At 37.4% G+C, this 21,671-nt stretch overlaps 2 protein-coding genes across 4 annotated transcripts; one reads left to right on the top strand and one right to left on the bottom strand.

The window, feature by feature from the left end:
• Nucleotides 1-150: 150 nt before the first annotated feature.
• Nucleotides 151-11,418, top strand: LOC143857725 (MACPF domain-containing protein At4g24290-like). The gene is made up of 7 exons (XM_077368183.1): nucleotides 151-1,174; nucleotides 3,514-3,752; nucleotides 5,813-6,014; nucleotides 6,907-6,975; nucleotides 7,072-7,261; nucleotides 8,695-8,861; nucleotides 10,554-11,418. The coding sequence occupies exons 1-7, from the start codon at nucleotides 905-907 to the stop codon at nucleotides 11,229-11,231; spliced, it is 1,815 nt and encodes a 604-aa protein (XP_077224298.1). The 5' UTR covers nucleotides 151-904; the 3' UTR covers nucleotides 11,232-11,418.
• A 2,655-nt stretch (nucleotides 11,419-14,073) lies between these two features.
• Nucleotides 14,074-19,191, bottom strand: LOC143858144 (multidrug resistance protein). 3 transcript variants are annotated; one of them, XM_077368775.1, is made up of 4 exons: nucleotides 19,137-19,191; nucleotides 18,167-18,355; nucleotides 16,657-17,234; nucleotides 14,074-14,481 (listed from the first exon to the last, which is right to left on the bottom strand). In XM_077368775.1, the coding sequence occupies exons 3-4, from the start codon at nucleotides 16,966-16,968 to the stop codon at nucleotides 14,338-14,340; spliced, it is 456 nt and encodes a 151-aa protein (XP_077224890.1). In that variant the 5' UTR covers nucleotides 16,969-17,234; nucleotides 18,167-18,355; nucleotides 19,137-19,191; the 3' UTR covers nucleotides 14,074-14,337. The 3 variants fall into 3 exon arrangements, with proteins under 3 accessions (XP_077224890.1, XP_077224889.1, XP_077224891.1); XM_077368774.1 differs by lacking the exon at nucleotides 19,137-19,191 and adding an exon at nucleotides 18,462-18,910; XM_077368776.1 differs by lacking the exon at nucleotides 18,167-18,355.
• Between the last annotated feature and the right edge of the window lie 2,480 nt (nucleotides 19,192-21,671).

Genomic DNA, 21,671 nt, shown 5'->3' with positions numbered 1-21,671 from the left:
AAAAGAAAGTTGCATGACGTTTCTGTCAATGTCGGAAGGGTATCGGGGCCTTTTTCCAACCCAATTTTGAAGATCAGCCTGTTTTTTGTTCTTGTTTTAATAGGTGCATGCAATCCTTAATTACTCCAAACATCACCCCCCCGCCCGTCCCCCCCCCCCCCCCTTTCCGTACTTTTCTCGTTTGGATATTAAGAGTACGTGTAACTACCGGGAAGGTAGGGTTTTGACTCGCTTTAGACTTGATTTTTCAACTCTACTTTAAATCCATGAAAAATGAGGGTTTTTGTATGCTTATTAGCGTGTTATCTGTTTCTCCTCTGAGAATTCCAGGAAATCTAGGGTTTCGTTTTTTTGATTACTTGTAATTGCGTGGAAGCTAGGGCTTTGACTGGTTTTAGACTCGATTTTTGTAGTATACTATAAATTCAGAGAAAAATCGGGGTTTTTGTTTGCGTTGTATGGTGTTTAATGTGGCTCCTTTGAGAATTTCAGGAAATCTAGGGTTTCGGTTCTTCAATTACTTGTAATTGCCTGGAAGCTGCGATTTTTACAGTTTTTAGACCTGATTTTTGTGCTCTACGTTAAATTCGGAGAAAAATCGGGTGTTTTCTGTTTCTCCTTCTAGAATTTCAGGAAATCTAGGGTTTCGGTGCTTTGATTACATGTAATTGCCTGGCAGCTATAGCTTTGACGGTTTTCAGACCTGATTTTTGTAATCTATTGTAAATTTGGAGAAAATCGGTGTTTTCGCTCTGCATTTTAGACAATTGGCATGAAAACTATGTTATTCTCTGCAAGTCCCAAACAAAATTAAGTTTTGAGACTGCAATTCTTTAGTAGTTTCAGAAAAAAATGTTTATTATACAGAACGTAGTCTTGTAATTCAAGGAGAAAATAGAGAGGAATGTTGGAACATAAGGTTTCTCTGTCTCCGGTAAAAGCTGCGGAGACTGCGATTCAGTCGATTGGGCAGGGATATGATATCAACATAGATCTTAGGCTTAAGTGCTGTAAGAAGAATTCTATAGATTCACGCTTGATTGATCTTGATGGCGATCAGGGTCGAGATATTGTTATTCCAGGTGGCATTCCGATTTCTAATGTTCCGAAATCGATAACATGTGATAAAGGCGAAAGGATGCGGTTTAGGTCTGATGTTCTCTCCTTTAAACAGGTATATATACTTATCATATCTGTTTTGCTGTTTAAATTCCTAGGTACACCTGCTATTACTTGCATAATTTTAAATTTTAGCCGAAAATTTTCGATTTCAGCTGTTACCAAAATGAAATTCACTTGGTTTTGAAAAAGTACCAGATTTCACCTGAAATTTCAGTAGAAATAAGTGAAATCTGCAACTTTTCAAATAAAAAAAGGCAAAGTTCATTTCGATAGAAACCCTATCAAAATTCAACTCCACTTGCATAAAAGAAAAGAATAATGAGATTCTTTTAAGATAAGATTTCAGCCAAAATTTCGTACTGAAACCGAAATGTTTCTGTTTCGTTGATGACCGAAACCGAAACCGAAATTTAAAACCTTGATCATTTGTTAGGAAGTTTGTTCTCTTTGATTCTTGACATTTTATTTAAGAAAGTTTGGTTTTTCCTATGATCCTTTGTATAAGAGGAATAAGTTTTAGAAGATTTGTTGGTGTGTCGTATTGATCCTGATTTTGTCCTATCTCTGGATTTACTTCCTGTTAACTTATCTAGTGTGCACTAGGCTGCTTTTGTTTTTCCTGCAAAATAGTACATAATTTGCTTTTGGGATTTTTGCTGATTAGTCCATACATGGCAAAATAATTGCTTATTAGTCCCTAAGAAAAGCATATTATCTTATTAGTCCTACTTTTAGAAAATATTTGCTAAAAAGTCCCTAAAACTCACCTATGTCAATTTTCTCCGTTAAAAATTCTAATATGGCAAATTTACCCCCCAACCCATTTAATCTGTTTTAGCATTTTTTGATTTCCCTTCCATTATTTTCAGAAAAAACTAGGAAATAATCAAAAGATTATCTCTTCCAATATTCTCTTCGAAAATCCTTCAACAAAAAAATCATTTTAGGAATTAAATAAATTGAAAATCTCTCTAAAATATTAAATAAGGTCGGAATAAAGTAAGAAATTTTAGGAAAAAATTTCGTTTCTAACTTTTCCAGAATTAAATAAATTGAAAATCTCTCTAAAATATTAAATAGGGTCGGAATAAAGTAAGAAATTTTAGGAATATTTATCGTTTCTAACTTTTCCAAGAAATTCCTGTCTTGGTTGGATTGCAAGTTATTTAAGTCTGGAAAAGTTAGAAAGAAAAATTTCTTACTTTATTACGACCTTATTTAATATTTTAGAGAGATTTTCAATTTATTTAATTCCTAAAATGATTTTTTTGTTGAAGGATTTTCGAAGAGAATATTGGAAGAGATAATATTTTGCTTATTTCCTAGTTTTTTTTTTCTGAAAGTAATGGAAGGGAAATAAAAAAAATGCTTAAACAAATTAATGGGTTGGGGGGTAAATTTGCCATATTAGAATTTTTAACGGAGAAAATTGACGTAGGTGAGTTTTAGGGACCTTTTAGCAAATATTTTCTTAAAGTAGGACTAATAATATAATATGCTTTTCTTTGGGACTAATAAGCAATTATTTTGCCATGTAGGACTAATCAGTAAAAATCCCTTTGATTTTCTTTGAGATTCTCTGATCTTATACCACAATGAAAAAAAATGTACCAAAATATTCTCAGCTCTTTTTCTGTTTTTTAGTTCACAATGCAAGTGATAACTGATGGTTGAGATGTAAGGCTCTGTCTTCAAGGCAATAACTTCAAGCCAATCATCTTCCAATGAGATCTGGTTAAGTTACAGTTGCATGCATCTTTACAATATAAACTCAGCTCAACTCCTCTAAGCCTTTGTCCCAAACTAGTTGGGGTCCGCTAATGAATCCTTTAGAAAATTTTCATGAAGAAGGTGAAAGGATCTACCCAGCTCAAATTGACTAAGTCTAATCCTGACACTAGTTGGGTTCGTCTACATGGATCATTTTCTTCCATTCTCTCCTATCCAAGGTCATGTTCTCTATTTTGTCCCTAGCCCTCAAGTTTTTCCTCACTGTTTCTACCCAAGGTCATGCATCTTTACTATATACTGAGACAAAAACTCATTTTCTATATGATTGGGTCATAATAAAGCTTAGGCTTCATTTGGACTTACAATGCCATGAATAATGCAATAATATCACAGTAAGTGAGCAATTATTTGATAGAATGACAACCTCATTGCAGTATTTATGACATCCAGGTTCCAAAAGTTGTCTTACTTTCTTGCTCCTTTTTATTGGTGCTTACGGTAACTATGGTCATTATAGTTGATTAGGTGAGAGAAGGGGAACTTGTCATGATCCACCTTTTTAAATTTCATTATTGGAATACAAAAGCATGTATCAAGGCCCAAAAGGAGCCTAGATTCTGTTCTAATTTTGTCTCATGGCTTTTTTTTTTTTTTTTTCAGATGTCTGAGCAATTCAACCAGGAACTATCATTGTCTGGTAAAATACCCTCTGGCATGTTCAATAATATGTTCGAGCTTTCAGGTTGCTGGCAGAACGATGCTGCCAGCACTAAAACTCTTGCCTTCGATGGGTGGTTCATTACACTCTACACTGTTGCATTATCAAAGTCCCAAATAGTGTTGGGTGATCATGTTAAAGAAGCAGTTCCATCATCATGGGATCCTGCCGCTTTAGCTAGGTGAGATCCTGCTCTTGTACATATCTCTACAAATAAAGTGATGTCAGTGCCTACATTTTCACCATGGTTGAACATTAATTTTTTATTTTGGTGTCCACAGCACTTCTGTTCTGGGTCAGTTGGAAAAGTTCATCAATCTGTAGATGAAGTTCACCCGCTCTTGTACTTCTTTATTTCATATATTAGTCTCTTCACTTAATGATCTTTGTGGAATTTTTTTAATTGTAAAGATGAAGCAACACATCAAATCTTAGGCGTATTTATATCATAAATAGCTGATAACCTATTTCCTCAGTTTGCTAATGTTATGGATTTCATTCATAGTTTTTATGGCTGAACCAGTGGTGGTAACTAAATACCAATCTTCAAAATTGGTAAGCTATGCAATCTACAAAAGGCTTGAAATTATTGAGTGTCTTCTTGTGTAACATTACGATCATAATTAATAAATTAAAAGAAAAAGACACAACTTCCTTTGTAACACTAACATCTAAATGAAGCCACATATGCATGAACTTGATATCTTTCTATTGTGGCATTGGTTAAACACCATGTGCCTGTCCATACTTTATCAGGAACTCATAAAAAGGAATCTCTCTCTCTCTCTCTCTCTCTCTCTCTCTCTCTCTCTCTCCCCGCATGTGAATTCATTCGTGCAGGTCTCTCTGTGTATATTTGTGTGATAGGGGCTGATAAATTATTGTAGTGATTGGTTGTAGTGGCTGTTGTGGTTGATTGTAGTGTCTGTTGAGCTACACTGGTTAGTTTGAGGTCCACTGTGCGACTGTATCATTCCATAGAATGCCCTTAATGTCAAAAGGGATAAAAGTTGGGAAAAATGAGCACATTCTTTGGATGTAGGTATGATTTTGCAGAAGTCGCATCATTGCCTTCTGTCTCATCTAATGGAGGTATTCAAGCAGGAAACCAGTATGTCTGGAATATCAATTTCATTCCAGCGAGTTTGTGCATGCTGTAGGACGCGTACACATATTTGTTTATCTATTTTCCATTTTGTGCATGTATTGTATACCTTTCCATTACTTATTTTTGTACAGAATATGGTACTTTTGTGGTTTTGCCCTTAAATATTTCAGAAAGCAAAAGATATGTCTATACTGTAGAATGTTTACATGTTTGATGTTTCAAATGTGAACATCCTAGGCATTTTGCTTATGATTATTAGGAAAACATAAAAAACAATGTTGATCAATCCGGCCATCAGATTTAATATAATATCCGTTCAATATGATCATCAAGATGAATATAGTAAACCCAACAATCCATGGGAACTTTAGAAATCAGAATCACAAAAAAACAGGGGCATTCTTCAAATTTGAATATGTAGAAGAAAGAGAAAATATGTGGGTATTACCTCAATAGATAGAAAAAAGAGAAGGGATAAAAGTTCTAGGGCATGACACTACTGGATACTAGGTCATCACATCTTAGGTTTGGGAGACAATTTGCTTATAACACGGGGAAGCTTGCAGTCACTTCTTGATTGGATGCTCTTTTTTGTTCTCTATTTTTGTATTGTGATTTGGGGGAGTCCTAGTTTTTTGTGTATTCTTCAACTTTGAATATGTTGAAGAAAGAGAAAATATGTAGCTATTTGCTCAATAGATTGAAAAAAGAGAAGGGATAAAAGTTCTAGGGCATCACACTACTGGATACTAGGTCATCACATCTTAGGTTTGAGAGACAATTCGCTTATAACACGGGGAAGCTTGTAGTCACTTCTTGATTGGCTTCTCTTTTCTGTTCTCTGTTTTTGTATTATGATTTGGGGGACTTCTCGTCCTAGTTTTCTGTGTACTGTTACCATTTCTTGAATAAATTTACTTTTATCATTCATAAAAAAGGAGTAAGTTTTAATAATTATTTGCATGAGATTCTAATTCAATATTGTTGATATTTGATACCCTGTGTATAGCTATTTGATTGGTGCATACTGAACCGGTTTCACTCGCATCCCATCTTTATTAGATGTTTTCATTCTTTGTCTCTATTTGGAAATCCTTATTATATTTTGATATGGTGTTCTGTTTTTCTTCCAGTTTTATTGATAGGTTCGGAACACATATTATTGTGGGTGTGAAGATGGGAGGGAAGGATGTAATTTATATGAGGCAGAACCACTCATCAAACCTTCAACCGGCCGAAGTTCAGAAAAGGTTAAAGGAGATGGCAGATAGGAGATTTCTAGATGCAAATGGACAGTATGGTGTGGATTCAGAAGAAACATATGGGAAGGATAAGGTATGTGTGTTGATTTCATCTATCTGTTATAATTTACGAATCTTTATTTGGTAGTTTTTAGGTTATATAGAAAGGATATTTCTTTCTATGCTTATTGACTTTTTTATATGATGAGCTGAGGCTCTTGTGTTCTATGGTGGACAAATATGGAGTTTGCTGCTAACATTGGGGGATATAGGATAATTAGTGTCATAGAATCATAGCAACTCGAGATATCCCTATCTAATATCTCTTATTTTGAATTTTGTTTCCAGGGGTTTGAATACATTTATAACAGTCAATCTGCCATCTCCATTGCTTCTAATCCAGTTTTCCATGAGACAACTATACATTGCGAAAATGCGAAGTCATACACACACACACACACACACACACACACACACATATATATATATATATGTATGTATGTATGTATGTATGTATGTATGTATGTGTAGCATGATCAAGTATACACACAATTATCAATCTAATTAGTTTTTATACTTACATTTTTTTTTTGCAAAAGTTGAAAAAATAAAGGAGGTTGAGATAAAATAAAATAGAAAACACTAGATCTAGAATATTCATGCATAGACCTAACTTAAAGTAGAAAAAAGGTTGAGATGAAATAAAAGAGAAAACACTAGATCTAGAATATTCATGGATAGATCTAACCTAATAATATGCTTTTTTTTTTGAAATGGCAACCTAATAATATGCTTGAAACATAGATCTACTCTTATTTGGGCACAAGAAATCATGTTGTAAAATTCTAAAGATTAAACATTTCATTGAAAAGCAAAAAATATTCATCAACTTTCTTGTGGAGCTCTGTTAAAGGGAAAGTAAAAATTGGCATGCTATTATCTTTCTTGTGGAGCTCTCTTAACCCACTGCAGTAATTTCTGTGCAGTTTGATATCAGGGAACACCGGTTGAGGTTTGCGGGTTCCAGCCCAACTAGGTCTTCCGCGAACAAGGAGGTAAATAACTATATAATATTCTTAATATCCTTGTTCGAGTTCTCTTCTTCAATGGTTCTACTCTCATTTGCATTGTCTTTTAAAATTTTATTGCAGGACATCAAAGGCATCTACAAGAGGACAGGGGGAATCAATAATAACAACAACATACGACATTATGATTGGTTAGAAACTGTTCAGCTTCATCCTGATGCAATCTCAATGTCCTTCGTTCCTATTACGTCTCTCTTGAATGGGATTCCTGGGAGTGGATTCTTGAGCCATGCCATCAATCTTTATCTACGTTGTAAGTATGATTAGTGGCCTTTTCTTATTTTAATTCCTGGATTCAAGAGCACCATACTCAGGGTGCTCAGCGCTGTTGATCAGCCTACAGTATGTATGGGGCACATGTGAGGGCAACTTGGACCCACAAAGTCGAATTATCCTTCTGTGAATGCCCCATTGCTCAAATATTCATTTATCAGTGCTCATGGTCCTTTTCTTTACTCCAAAACCTTATCCCCGGCCTGTGCATTTACTCTAAATATGTTCAAAATTATTGTTTCTATGGAAGTCTTGAATTTAGAGTCACTCAGCTGTGAAGCGTATTGCTTTTGAGGCCTTTAAACTTACTTTTCCGTACCAAGCTGTGTAACTATAACAAAACCTATTACAACACGGATGTCATTAAAATAAATTATTACTTCACACACACATGCGTGATTGCACGCGCTTGTTAAATATGGGCTACTGATATTCATGGACCATATTTTGGTAATGGGACGAACTCGCCTTGTTTTACATGTTTTAAACTGCTGTAAAAGGCTATTACAATTCCCAAAAAGCTCTCAGCAGCCAATCAGACAATGTAAAACAAAGTGGCTTCGTCCCATTATCAAAACATTGTTGCCCATATATCAGTTGCCTAAATATTATATATACTGATTCGGCATAACTTTTTTTTTTTGATAATGCATCAACATCACCTTGTCTTATATGTATGATTTGTGGACACGGACACGAGTGTCGCGTGGCGACACTGACACGGAGTGTCGGACACGGCGAACCCTCAAAATTTAGAAACGTGGACACGGCTAAAATAGAAATTATATATAATCATAATTTGTCGATACACGAATTGTGTGTCGAGATTCGACACGAATATGAGCTGTTTGACATGGCAACATCTAAAAATCAAGAAACGGTGACATGTACATACATATAAAATTATTGATTATTAAACAAATACGTGTCTACACGCCCACATTAACTCTAACACTCCTAGCAACACATTTAAAAGTGTCCAAAGGAGTGTCGACACAGGTGGACACTCGTGTCGTGTCGGGCATGGGAAGACACTTGTGTCGTCAATAAATTCGAAGTGTTGGCTAAATCATAGTCTTATATGTTTTAAGCAGCTGGTTACAATTCCAGAAAGCTCTCAGCAACCTTTGACAGCTGCATAAACCATATAAGACAAGGCAACTTCGTCTCACTAAAAAAACATGTTTGTGCCGATATCAGTCTCGTGCTTGTGTGCATGCATGGTGGCAGAAAAACGGAAGTGAAGACAAGGACGAATCAGAAAAATGTTCTTTTTGAGGGATTCATAAGGAACCGGACAATTCAAGCGAGTTGATCTACTCCCTGTTTCAACCAGTTGGGGTTTCAATCAATTTTGTAAAACTTTGTTGTTTTTCTGATTGAGGGTCATAAACCTTCCTCTTCTGCTTGCAGATAAGCCGCCAAGTGAACAACTCTATCAGTTTTTAGAGTTCCAGCTACCAAGGCAATGGGCACCAATGTTCAGCGAGCTTCCCCTCGCCCCCCAGCGGAAGCAGCCAAGGAGTGCATATCTCCAGTTCAGCTTTATGGGTCCCAAGCTCTACATTAACACCAATCCGGTAACGCCTTCATGCCTTTGGCCATAATGTCTTCCAGCTATGCTTAAGACTGTAGCATTCAAGTTACAATTTGCTATTCAACTTAACACTAGTCAATCTACTATTCAACTTACACTGTAGCATCTCCAGAAAGTTAGTAAATATGCTATTCAACCTACAATTTGTGACATATCTCTTTAGAGGGAATACCATTCCAAGAAGCTTGCCCCCACCACCACCACCACCACCACACACACACACACACACACACACACACACACACACCGCCAAAAAAAAAGATTTGAAAATATCTTCAAAAGGTTCCTTAGTATTACACCAAACTTTTGTTGATAAAATTGTCCTTCAATTAAATTCTCAAGTCATGATTCTTTCATCCAATAATTTTTAGTCTCATTTTATTCATAATAAATGCAATTGTAATTTTCATTAGAATACAAAAGATGATTTTGTTGTGGAAAAAACCATAACAATTTGAGTTATAAAGGACGTTTTTTTCAAGAAGAAATTTACCGTCCAATGTATATTAATTTAAGTGGCATTTAAGGAATATATTTTTTTAATTGCAATTGTGATTTAAGGCAATTTTCATTAGAATACGAAAGATGATTTTGTTGTGGAAAAAACCATAACAATTTGAGTTAAAAGGCAATTTTCATTAGAATACGAAAGATAATTTTGTTGTGGAAAAAAGCATCACACTTTGAGTTAAAGGACGTTTTTTTCAAGAAGAAATTTACTGTCCAATGTAATTAATTTAAGTGGCATTTAAGGAATATTTTTTTTTTAAAGTTCAACTTTTTTCTAGATCATGATTCTTGATGCCTAATTTGAGTATAACTTACTGACTAGGGATCAATGTGTTCTCCTATATCGGAATTGTGAGTCATCTATGCGTAATTCTCATTATTTATTATGTAGTTTGAATCAGTGATCTAAGACTCTAGTGTCATTGAACCTAATTTTCCAATATAAGATGCATAGGATAATTACCTTACCATTAGAAAAGAAATGTAAAGAACCAACCAGAACCAGCTAAAATAGCTATGATTTGGCCGACACTTCGAATTTACTGTCGGCTCACGTGTCCTGCCGTGTCCGACACGACACCCGTGTCTACACATGTCGACACTCCTTTGGACACTTTTGCTTGTATTGCTGGAAGTGTTAGACTTAATGTGGGTGTGTGGACATGTTTTTGTACCGTGTCATGTGTGACATTATGTTTTTTATTGAATATTGTGTTTACCTCATTTAGACAACTCGTATCCATGTCGAAACTGGACACACAAATCCATATCCACAAATCATGCTTACATATACTTTCTATTTTTGCCGTGTCCCCGTTTCTAAAGTTTGAGGGTTTGCCGTGTCCGACACTCCGTGTGTGTGTCCACAAATCAGAGTAAAATAGTGATGTGTGAAATGTTTTGGTGTGAAGCATTGGACATTTACAAAATTCTCTTCCTTATTTTTCTGCCCTTGCCCATTTGCTAAAATGTTGTCCTTATTATAGTCGTCTCCCTCCTCAAGTAATATCCTTAGGCACATGCACTATATTTTCTTTTATACAAAACTTTTTTTGGTGGGTAAGCTTTTTATACATAACTTAATTAAGTTAAATCGCATGAATCGTATAAATCATATGATCAAACTCTCTCCTAATTTCCCCCCTTTGGATCAATTCTTTTGCAGGTGGATGTGGGCATGAGGCCGGTAACGGGCCTCCGACTCTATCTTGAAGGAAAGAGAAGCAACCGATTAGCCATCCATCTTCAGCATCTCTCCTCTCTCCCAAATTTTTTCCAACTCTGTAACGACCCCAATGGAAAAAACTTTCCCCGTTCATTCTATGACCGAAAGTACTATGAGCCAGTCCAATGGAAAAACTTTTCCCACATATGCACAGCCCCAGTAGAATCCGACGAGGACCTCTCAATAGTCACAAGTGCTCAGTTACAAGTAGGAAACTTTGGCCTGAAAAAAATCCTCTTCTTAAGCCTCCGTTTCGCATCCGTTTTGGGAGGCACTGTGGTAAAAAACTCTGAGTGGGTCGGGCCCCATGCATCCGGTCCTAAGTCCGGATTCATCTCAATGTTGATGAGCGGGCAATTTACCACTGTTCAAAAGCCTCCCCCAAGGCCCGCCGATGTTAACATCAATTCAGCTGTGTATCCTGGTGGGCCGCCCGTGCCCATTAGGGAGCCAAAGTTGCTTAAGTTTGTGGACCCCACAGAGATGGCGAGGGGCCCACAGGACACGCCCGGGTACTGGGTTGTGTCCGGGGCCCGCCTTCTTGTCGAGCAGGGTAAGATCTCGCTCCGCGTCAAGTATTCGCTTTTGACTGTGATGCTTAGTGATGATGAAGTATAGAGGGGGTATTTTGGAGCAGTGAAATTTGCTCTGTATTATAATTTTTTGGTGCATTTTTTTTCTTCCAATGTTGTTATATTGACAAAGAAAGTTACTCTGTATGTGAAACAAACAGTAGACAAAGAAAATCCAGAAAAAAAAAACCAATAAAGAGGCTTAAGGAAAAATATTTTTCATGGCAACCAAATTTCATGGCCTAGTGTTCTTGGAAATGCTATTGAAATTAGAATGGGAAGTGACTGATGGGAGTATTTTGGAGCACTGAAATTGCCTCTGTATTGTAATTTTCCGCTGCCTTGATTTTCCAATGCAGTTACTTCATTGAAGCCTTTAATGGGTAATATACATCAATCAATTTAGAACAGTCCATTGTGAGTGGATTTTGATCCATGGCCATCCATATCAAGGCCTAGAAAATAAATGGTTTGGATCATCTGAGCAAGTGGTCCCCATGTGTACTTTTGCCTGCTCATATCTTTTTTTCAAAGTTCATCACCTAAGAGCCCATGTTTTGCTATACCTCTAATTTAAAAGCTATTTGCATATGATCTTACCTGCAGATGGATTTGAATTGTGATATTTTGGAGCAAGAGGTAGAGGTGGGGCATTTTATTAAGTAAATTTGGGAACTTATATAACTATTGGTGTAGTTAAGACCTAAAATAGTTAAATAGCTCAAAAACCAAATAAAAAATATATTTATGAAGTGGTATTATCATAGCAAAAAACGCGCCCGCTGCTCGCCCTTGAAATTAATTTTGGAAAAACACTTCCAAAATGGGAATCCGGAGATAGAAAATGGTGAATAATGACCAAAATAGAAATTTTAGGGTTAATTTTTCAAATAAATGCCATTTTAACTAACGTTGCGGCCAGCCACCTGTGATAAACGCAGATTACAGAGATACTCTGGTAGGTATCGGTCAGGCCGGAGATCACTAGGTATTACTTCGAAGATTTACCCCAAAATAGAAGTATTTGGTCATTTTGGTAGGCCGGAGATCACTAGCCCTCATTTCTTGTCTTCATGTGCACTTGTGGCAAGACAAGGAACTCATTTTTTCAACACAATAGGTTTCGGACAGGTGATCACAAATTCAGCCGTGACGGCCCGTTTAGTGTACCGATGAAAAAAAGTGGAAAATTAAGTGTTTCAAAACGCGGTCGATGAAAATCCGTCACAACTCGGTCGAGTACCGGGTTGGTGTGGCTGAGCACTCAGTTGCCACGGTCATAGCTCTGGAGAGTCAAGGGAGTTTTTATTGACTTAGTAGGGCAAAACACGGAACACGGCCGAGGGAAAAGGAAGTCGACTCAGAAGAGTCCACCATGATGCAGTGGAGTTTTTGCCTCGTGATTGATTGCAAGAATACAATTGATAGCTAACATCCCTCTCTCTAAATGGGGAGAATTGATTAGAAACATAAAGATAAGGATCTAATGAGACACGACCATGCTTGTAGTTGTATCTATCACAAATGGTGGGCCCATTATCCATTTATTGTGCCTCATCTTCCATCTCTAAGACAGATGGACAGTTGAAGTAAAAGTGGAAATGCCAGTCAAAGCACATGGCTTTCTAGCTATGGGCCATAGCAATGTGGGCCCATTGTGCCCACATGTCGAGTCACAACTCACATGGCTGTCTCACTACGGGCAATGTGGGTCCAATCTGCCCACATGTCGAGCCACATGGATTTCTTGCTAGGGGTGATGTGGGTCCATTGTGCCATGACTTTCTCGCTTAACTAATACATGTTTTATTTGACTAAGCATACTGCTCTAAATTAGTAAGTTATTGTTTATGATTATAAGGGCATTTACAAAGTTCTTTCCTTGCTAGGTATTATTTTCCTTTCCACAATTTAGAGGAAAATGGTATGGTTATGTCTTATTTGGAGGATATTATTATCATAAAATGAAGTTCCTTCTAAACACAACATGAACTGGGTTGGTTGAAGTTACTTTTTTTCATGTGTAACTAGATAATGAAAAATTAGGAAATTTTGAAAAAGTCCTTTCTTTCCAAACATTTTTAGAAAATTTCTGCAATCCAAACAGGACCTTAGGCTGTGTTTGGATTGCAGGATTTTTTTTCGAAAAGTTAGTGTTGTGGCCAAAATTGGTGATCTTTTGAGGTGGCTTCGGAAGAGCTGAGGTTTACCTAAGCACATGAACAAATGGTCAGAAGACCTACTCAGAGTTGGTACTCCGAGAAGGCCCTCCGATGCCTAAGTCAGTGATCGCCCTTGACTTTTTCTCTCTCGAGTACATGCGAAGGTTAACTGATCCTATCGCTACCAGAAGCTGGCGGCGGGCCCTTCCCATAATCCGGGGAATATAGACAAGTGTCCCTGCCAACTGTGCAACATATAAGAAAGTACACAGTATGAATAGTAAGTTTTAAAAATTTGACTTTTACCTTTGAGCCTTAGAATGCTATTTATAGTTGAAAGTTAAAGGGGGGTTAGGGATGAGATTACCTTAATGCCTTTGGACATGTGTCACCTTGCGATTGGGCAAGACTTTACTCTAGAACCTTCCAGATTGGGTAAGATTACTTAATTACCTTATGTCACGTATATGCCTGTGATTAGGGAGTTACTTTTACCCCCATCCGTTAGGAAAATAAAAATATTTCTAAATTTTCTTACCTTTTCTTACACATGAACAAAGATAACTTGAACCTTACATTCAATTTTTGACTTGAAGGATCTTCAATTTATGATATTATCCCTCTAAATTAACCATAACCATATCATTTCTCTCTAGATCATGGAAAGGAAAAAATTTCCCAAGATATATTTTTCCAACAGAAATGTTTTTCTCACAATCCAAAAAGGGCCCACTATGCCATTTGTGGGCCAACTCTTCATCTAATGGGCCTTAAGCCTTTAACCTCCAACATAGATAAATGGTTGAAATAAAAGTAGAAAACATTTCACATTCAACACCATTAGTTAGACAAATAGCATCAATCAACCAACAAGGTGTTTTAAACCTGGGCCACCCCTTCTAGTGTAAAAAAAGTGGTCCTAAATACACTAAAGTGGGGTGGCCCGGGGAAGAAAAGAGGGCAAATATAACATTTCCCCTTATATATAAGCTAAGGGGAAGCATAGCCATGATCATGGGAAGGCCAATATACCCTTTCTCTGGAGCAAGCGAGGGGAGCAGGTTGAGCAATGAAAGTAGGATAGTGTTGGCCTGGCATCACCACTGAAAAATCCGATGAATAAGAAGCTGCCACCTGTCATCAGGACAATAGAGATCAGATTGCAGTCACAAGATCAATTGAAAATAAAAGAATTTAAAAAAAATGAAGACAGATGATTAGGTAGATGGATTACACACAATTAAGGAGTAAAGAGTCTATAGCAACCATCCATCCAACTCAATTAGATAGTAAGATTATACACCAGATAATGGTGTATAGTTTATATTTATTGGTACTTAAGAGTTAAGATAGTTTCACTCACTTATTAAAAACTATGAGAGTCAATCATCAATTCGATAGAGGCGAGTCAACTCAGTTTTACCTTGGCCAAGTTCTCTTTGGAGTCCAAATTTTACCTTAAATCTTCTGACTCGCACGAGTTAATGAAAAATTGACCATGTCAATCATTGACTTGCCTGAGTTGACTTTTTTCTTGTCCGAGTACAAGTTCCTAAACACTAGTTAAAATCTAATCATGCCAATCGTTGCCCGAGTCAACTCCGAGTTCCTAAACACTATTTTGATTAACTCGTAGGCTTTCAAGGATGTCAAAAAACAAACCCCTGGCCTCAAGTTGTTGGGGACAAGCCTCTAGCATCTTATATTTGCAACATATGCAAAACATGGTTATAACCCCATGTGTTGGAAGAGAAAAGGGTTTGTAGAAATTGGGTCATTTGGGAGCAAAAAGAAAGAAACAAAACTTTCCATGACCAGCATTGCATATGGTAAGAGTTAGAGAAGTTCTTGGTTGGATGCACAAGAGATGTTACTTTGAAGAACACTTGGGTGTTCAGTATGGGTTTTACATTGGCCTAAAGGAGTTGAATAACCTCTTCTCTACATGCTAGATATAGATACATTGGTTATCTTGGTTTTGCAAGGTATTTGCAACCACCCATTGTACTGAATACTGATTAATATTGGATTTACGCTTCAAGATTAATCCAGCAATCTATCACATGAGGCGAACGCCAATGAACTGATGGATAAATTGGTTAAAGAAGGAGTGGAAAGGGAGATCTTAGCCTTTGGCAAGACACTACCTCCACTCTCTACATCATTTTAAGTTTCTAGACTGTTAGCCTACTTTCTTTTATGCATTTGTTAGCACTACCTTTACTGTTTCTATCCAAGTAATTGACATTCAAGACTGCAAGATCATTTAGAATCATGGATGGATCTCTTATTTTCTGTTCTGTTTTTCATGTACAGAAGGGATGCCTTGTCGTTAGTAGATTAGCTGGGTGCTTTTAATGTTTTAAATTTATATTTGCAATAAAATTACCACTATCATTCAAAAATAGAAAAGACCGACTTCTCTTAAAGTGAAAAAGAAAAAGAAATCTGACTCGCTCGGTGTGATATCCATGCAGACATTACCACAAGAGTAGGTGTTATAAGATGACACTCTTCTCTATTTGCTATATACATGGGCAATTTGCAAGGAGCCTTTTGGTGTTTCAAGAAACTTAGCACAACCATGTGCTAATAGGGGAAAATGCTAGCCAGAGTAACATGGTTTAGAAAAGGAAATCAAGAAAAACTGTCAAGAAACTTATCATCAACCATGTGCTGATTTGAAAAAATGCTAGCTAGAAGTAACATGGTTTAGAAAAGCAAATCAAGAAGAAGAAAACTAATACGTGCGACACGCACCAATGCAAGGTCAAAGTTAGAGACATGTTCAGTGACATGGGTCTCAAACAAATGATTTGAATATAGTGTGGGTATTTAAGTTTATCCAAGGAGGAGAAGAAACCATCTCTTTTTTCGATATTAAGCTATGGATACGGATAGATATTAGATAAGCATCTTGGAATTTCAAAAAACATAGCTGCTTAAGTATAAATGATTAAATAACACCAACTCTAACTGCTTAAGCTTTTGGAGTAATTGGTTGTTTCACATGGTATCAAAGCTATTGCCTCATGACTGGTCTTTGGTTCAAAACCCAACAGCTCATTGAAGTTAAAAATCCGCGTGTACGGCCAACCTAAAAGAGGGGCCACATGTTCCACGTGTACGGCAAACCCAAAAAAGAGGGGCCACACGTGAGGGGAGTGTTGAAGTATAAATGATTAAATAACACCAACTCTAACAGCTTAAGCTAGCAATAACAAATAGCAACTAGTGATAACAATGTCAAAAGTCAAGAAATCAAATGGAACAGAGATGAATACAAAGGATAGAGAAAACTATACTTACAGCTCGTGGACCGCCATGTTTCTCAAGTAATTGCATTCCACCCCGCATGGGACCCGATTCCAAAGAATCTTCATTTGTGTTTTGAGACGAAGGGAACGAGGTTCTTGGCCTCAACAAATGTTCGAAGATTGCCATGATGAGAAACATGGATATTAGTATCGCAGTGGCTACAAAACCAAAAGAGATGGAGTTCACAGACGTGCCCAGATCCATCCATGGTGCCTCCTTATCTGCCACTGGCTGTGATGGAATTGGGTTGGCACCGTTGTATACAGTCCATGACTTTGGTCTATCAGGGCTAAAGTCACCCATGGTTCTTGGATCCAATATCTTTCACTTATAACTAAAAAAAACAGAACTCTTCTCCAAAAAGCTTAGTTGTAGAACATCAAGAACCAAGAAGAATTGGGTTCTAATTGTACAATGATGGCCATGTAGAACTGACGTTCATTTGTAACTCCTAATCAAGACCCATTTTTTATGCTACCAAAATGGCATTTCTAAAACTGAAGCCAAGAGTGAAAACCAACAGGCACTCTATAATTGTATCCAAGGACAACCTTCTTTGTTGAAAGAATCTGTGATGCATAGTGACACAAAAATACTTAACAGTCATGAAAAGCATATGGGCTGTAATGAATTCAACTAAGTTCAAAATAACATAATGAATCTTACAAACAAGGAGTATGGAGCATACTAACGACAATCCATTAGTGAGTGATTGCTAGCTGGGTCCTATAAATTACCAGATAAAGTTCATAATGCTGAATAATTTCAACTCAATATAGTATCAAGAAATTAAGAATAAAGGTAGAACCTTGTCATTCCTTCTCTCACCATCAAATTAGAAGCCTATTTTCTATCTACCATATAATAAATTAAAGAAAAAGTACTGCATGTCTCAAGCATTTAGCATTGATACTTAAATGTTAACATTTTCAGACTAAATAAATGAGGACACTACCAAAAACACTTAAATATTCACACCCATTCCGAATAGACAACTTGATACTAGCTGGCTAAACAACTGCATAAGCTCCAACGACGAATGTAAGTCTAAGCCTAAGCAAATTAATTAATAGAACAATAGGGAAAAGAAGAAACACAACTTAGGTTTCAAAAAAGGGAATTGTAGAACTAAAAAACGAGACAGTAATACAGTTTAAGTGACAGTAAAAGGGGGTATATTCTGCTCTTGCAGTAGTTGAGAAATTTACAGTTCAAAACCATCAAATAAACTAAATTTCGAAATGGTTTTTTTTTTACTGAAAACATTATGAGAATAGAAAAACAAGCAAATTTACTAATCTTGTGTGAACAATAAGGAAGTCTTAGAAGGTGTAACTGATAACACCATTTGCTATCATATCCCATTATGATTGTAGCAATTTCTTCAAGTTTTTAGTGTACTAACACGATGATTTATGGACATTTAAGGATGGAGAAAATGCAGAATTACTGCTGAAAGTGTCAAAGACAAAAAAAAAAAGAATCAAAATCCAAGTGATACCTTCCATCCTTGAGACCATGGAGAAACTTTAGAAACGCAGAAATGAGATGCCCAAAAGCTAAGAATGCATCAAATAATAATGCAAGAATTGGGTCCGCGACCGTACACTTCACCACTAAACGACATAAAGGAATGATCTTCAAAGCAACAATGAAATTGACATAGATGCATAACTCTGTTCCTCCCTGTCTGCTAGCATCAAGAACCATCATAAAATTAGCATACATACTAAGGACACACTGAAAAATCCAAACAGACGAAAAAACAAAACAGAGAGCTTCCCTAGTGCCCCTACCATTCCTTGAAATTTCAAAATGCCATAAGTTTTTCACTGATTTTCCTTTTAAAGTAATCCCATTACCAAGTTTTCACAGACATAAAACCCATAAATATGGTTGATTCTGAACCCTCTTTAAAGAAAAAGTTGAAGAGAACAAACTTATGGTGGAATTGTAATCTATAGCAATGCCAATTTGGAGCTAAACAGGCTAAAAGTTCCTAATGAAAATTGAAAGAAAAACACCAGCATTTGGGGAATCTCAAATTCCCCTTTTTTGTTTCATGTTTGTAAGCTTTGTATCTATCTAAACAATCTTGTACTTTGTCCCAGAAAGAAAAGCACCACTTTGCATTATCACAAGAACATGGGCATGTTGGTAAATTTAAAAGTTAATGTGCACTTTCAAACTTCTGCTAAAAGCAAGAGAGCTGCAAGCCCATTTGGGGTATTGCCAAGAAAAAAGCAGAGCTAGACTACATATATTCCACCACTTATAAAAAAGAAAAGCTGACAGAGATGATATAAATAAAACAACAAAGGCTGCAAGTACAGTATACATGCTAATTTTCTATAAACATTCAAGCATATAAGAAAGCAATAAAATCCCACAAGATACAACTAAAGGATATCAATAAGGAATGAAAAAAAAATCAACATTGAGATCCTACAGATAAGCAATGCCAGTAGTACCATTATTCAAGAGTGGAAAGCAAATGCTGTGTGTAAAGATGAACCAGACTGTTCTTTTTTTTTTTTTTGATCGGTAATTTGGGGTTAGGCAGACCCCCACCAGCTATATTAGAAAAAGGAAAATTTACAATCTACAATCTAGGATAGATCATTCCCGATACATCATCAGAAATAATTTTTGCAAGTTCCTGCGGAACCAATTCAAGAGAAATTGAGTCTCCTTTACAGATACAGTTGGGTTTGGATAAGAAGTCAGCTGCTCTATTGCCTTCACGCCAAATGTGGGTCAGCTTCCAGCTCTCAAAAGAGATGAGCATGGATCTAATTGATTCGAGTGTTGGGATTTTCCGCCATGGGCACGGCCAAAGCAGGTTTATGGCCATAACAGCGATGAGCGAATCAGATTCTATCCACAGACTCTTAACTTGGTGCTTGATGGCTAATTTGATGCCATGATGGATGGCTTCAATTTCTAATTCTTGGATTGGGTGAGGATTGCAGTTAACAGAGAAGAGAGATAGGATTGTACCCTTGTGGTCTCGGAGAAGGCCTCCAATCGAGGCGGTTTCACTAGCCAGGGAGGCGTCCGGATTCAACTTGATCTCATAGGCAGCAGGAGGCTCCCAATGGCAGAATTTTGGGTCAGTGGCTTTGCTGAACAGGGGAAGATTAAAGGAGTTGGAAATTCTTTGGTTTTCTTCAGAGTCTTCATCTTCCAGCTTGAGGGCCAAGATGCGAGACCTAGTTGCACTAATAATTCTACTTAAAAGGAACCTTTTATGGGTTTTTTTTTTTTGAAATAGTCTTGAGTTTCTTTCCTGCCAGAGCAAGTAGATTGAAGCAGTGAGAAGAGTTCGAACAAGGGTGTAGGTCTGCCCTTTTTTCTTGAATTTGCTCCGAATCCAGTTTTCCTCATCGGATAGGGATTTTTTTTGCTTTCTTCTCTCTGAGATGCGGCGGAGAATCACTCGCCATATCCATGCCGAGTAAGAGCAATTGAAGAAAATGTGGTTGACACTTTCGGAGGCAGAATTGCAGAGAAGGCAGGAGCGATCAAGGTTGGGGCCGAGGAAATGAAGGTTATCTCTGGTACTCATTTTGTCCTGAAGAGCTTGCCAAGCTGTGATACTGAACTTCGGAGTGTGACCGGCGAACCAAACTGATGATGCCCAAGGAGGTTTAGGATTAGGAGATCTAACGGTGTTCCAAGCACTTCGTAGCCTGAAATTGCCATCAGATTCCGGCTTCCAAATCGGGTTAGAATTAGCAGCTTTAGTGAAAAGACCAGAATTGATGATCTGCTTAAGCTCTTGAAGATGAGGAAGCACTTGAATCAAATCCCACCCACCCTGAAATTTAGCCTCAGCAATAGAAGCTTTCTGGGGAATGAATGATGTCGTAATGGAAGACTGGGCAGAGAGGGGACCATTCGGATGCCAAGGATCTGTCCAAAATTGCAGAGGGGACTGAGATCCGACAATGAAGCAGACATGCTTGCTGGCCATGTCACGAGATTTTATAATGCTTCTAGCTGCCCAGGATGGGGATGTAGGCATGGGGAGAGTCCATAAACTTCTTCCTCTGATATATTTCCGATCAAACCAGGTAACCCAGGGAGAGTTTCTCTTGGTAAGGATGAGCCAAAGTTGTTTGATCTGGGCAGCCAGATTCAAATCTGATACCTTTCTGATCCCGAGGCCTCCTTCAGATTTGGGGCTACAGATTGTGTTCCAAGATACTGTGTGATGAGATTTCTCAAGATTTGAGCCTGCCCAGATAAAGTTTCGAAGGATTTTCTCAATATTATTGAGAGTTGCTTTGGGGATATGAAACGCTGCAGACCAATAAATTTGATAAGTGCTGAGAACGGATTTAACCAACTCCACTCTGCCAGCTCTAGAAAGGTGACGGAATGACCACGACGAGATCCTTTGTTTGATCTTGTCCATGATAGGTTGGCAATCTCTAGAGGTGAGCCTTGAAGTGATTAGGGGAAGACCCAAGTATTTTATTGGGAGCTTTCCTTCTCCAATCTTAAGAATGTTGCAAATAGCTCTCTTGCTGCTGTTTTGGATGCCTGCAAAGAAGACCTCACTTTTGCCAGGATTAAATTCAAGGCCCGAGCAAATCTTGAATGACTCTAAGCATTTTAGGATCCCTGCAGCTGAAGTGATGTTAGGCTCAACATAGATCATAACATCATCAGCAAATAGGGTGTGGCAAATGGATAAATCTCCTTTAGAGAAGGGGGAGGAAATTAGGCCTTGGGCTTGGAAGGAGGATAGAAGACAGGATAACATTTCCATTACAAAACTGAAGAGCAGGGGGGATAAGGGATCACCCTGCCTGAGGCCATTTGAAGACCGAAAGAATCCCCGAGGAGACCCATTGACTAGGACAGAAAAAGAGGGAGTAGATATGCATTCATGCACCCACCGACACCATATTTCTGGGAAGCCCATTTTTCGCATGAAGGTAATCAGGGTGGATCTGTTGACACTATCAAAAGCTTTTTTGAGGTCTAATTTAAGACAC

This window comes from Tasmannia lanceolata, unplaced genomic scaffold, assembly GCF_043159265.1.
Source record: "Tasmannia lanceolata isolate RefF3 unplaced genomic scaffold, GAP_Taslan_0.1 ptg000025l, whole genome shotgun sequence".
NCBI lineage: Eukaryota > Viridiplantae > Streptophyta > Magnoliopsida > Canellales > Winteraceae > Tasmannia > Tasmannia lanceolata.
This window is presented reverse-complemented; position numbering and strand designations above follow the sequence as displayed.

Bases quoted from the DNA above. Each gene is read 5' to 3' on its own strand.
- LOC143857725 (XM_077368183.1), top strand. From the start codon at position 905: ATGTTGGAACATAAGGTTTCTCTGTCTCCGGTAAAAGCTGCGGAGACT. The intron at 1,175-3,513 runs GTATATATACTT...TTTTTTTTTCAG, and splicing joins ATGTTCTCTCCTTTAAACAG to ATGTCTGAGCAATTCAACCA. The intron at 8,862-10,553 runs GTAACGCCTTCA...ATTCTTTTGCAG, and splicing joins TCTACATTAACACCAATCCG to GTGGATGTGGGCATGAGGCC.
- LOC143858144 (XM_077368775.1), bottom strand. From the start codon at position 16,968: ATGGGTGACTTTAGCCCTGATAGACCAAAGTCATGGACTGTATACAAC. The intron at 14,482-16,656 runs GTAAGTATAGTT...TCCTGATGACAG, and splicing joins AACATGGCGGTCCACGAGCT to GTGGCAGCTTCTTATTCATC.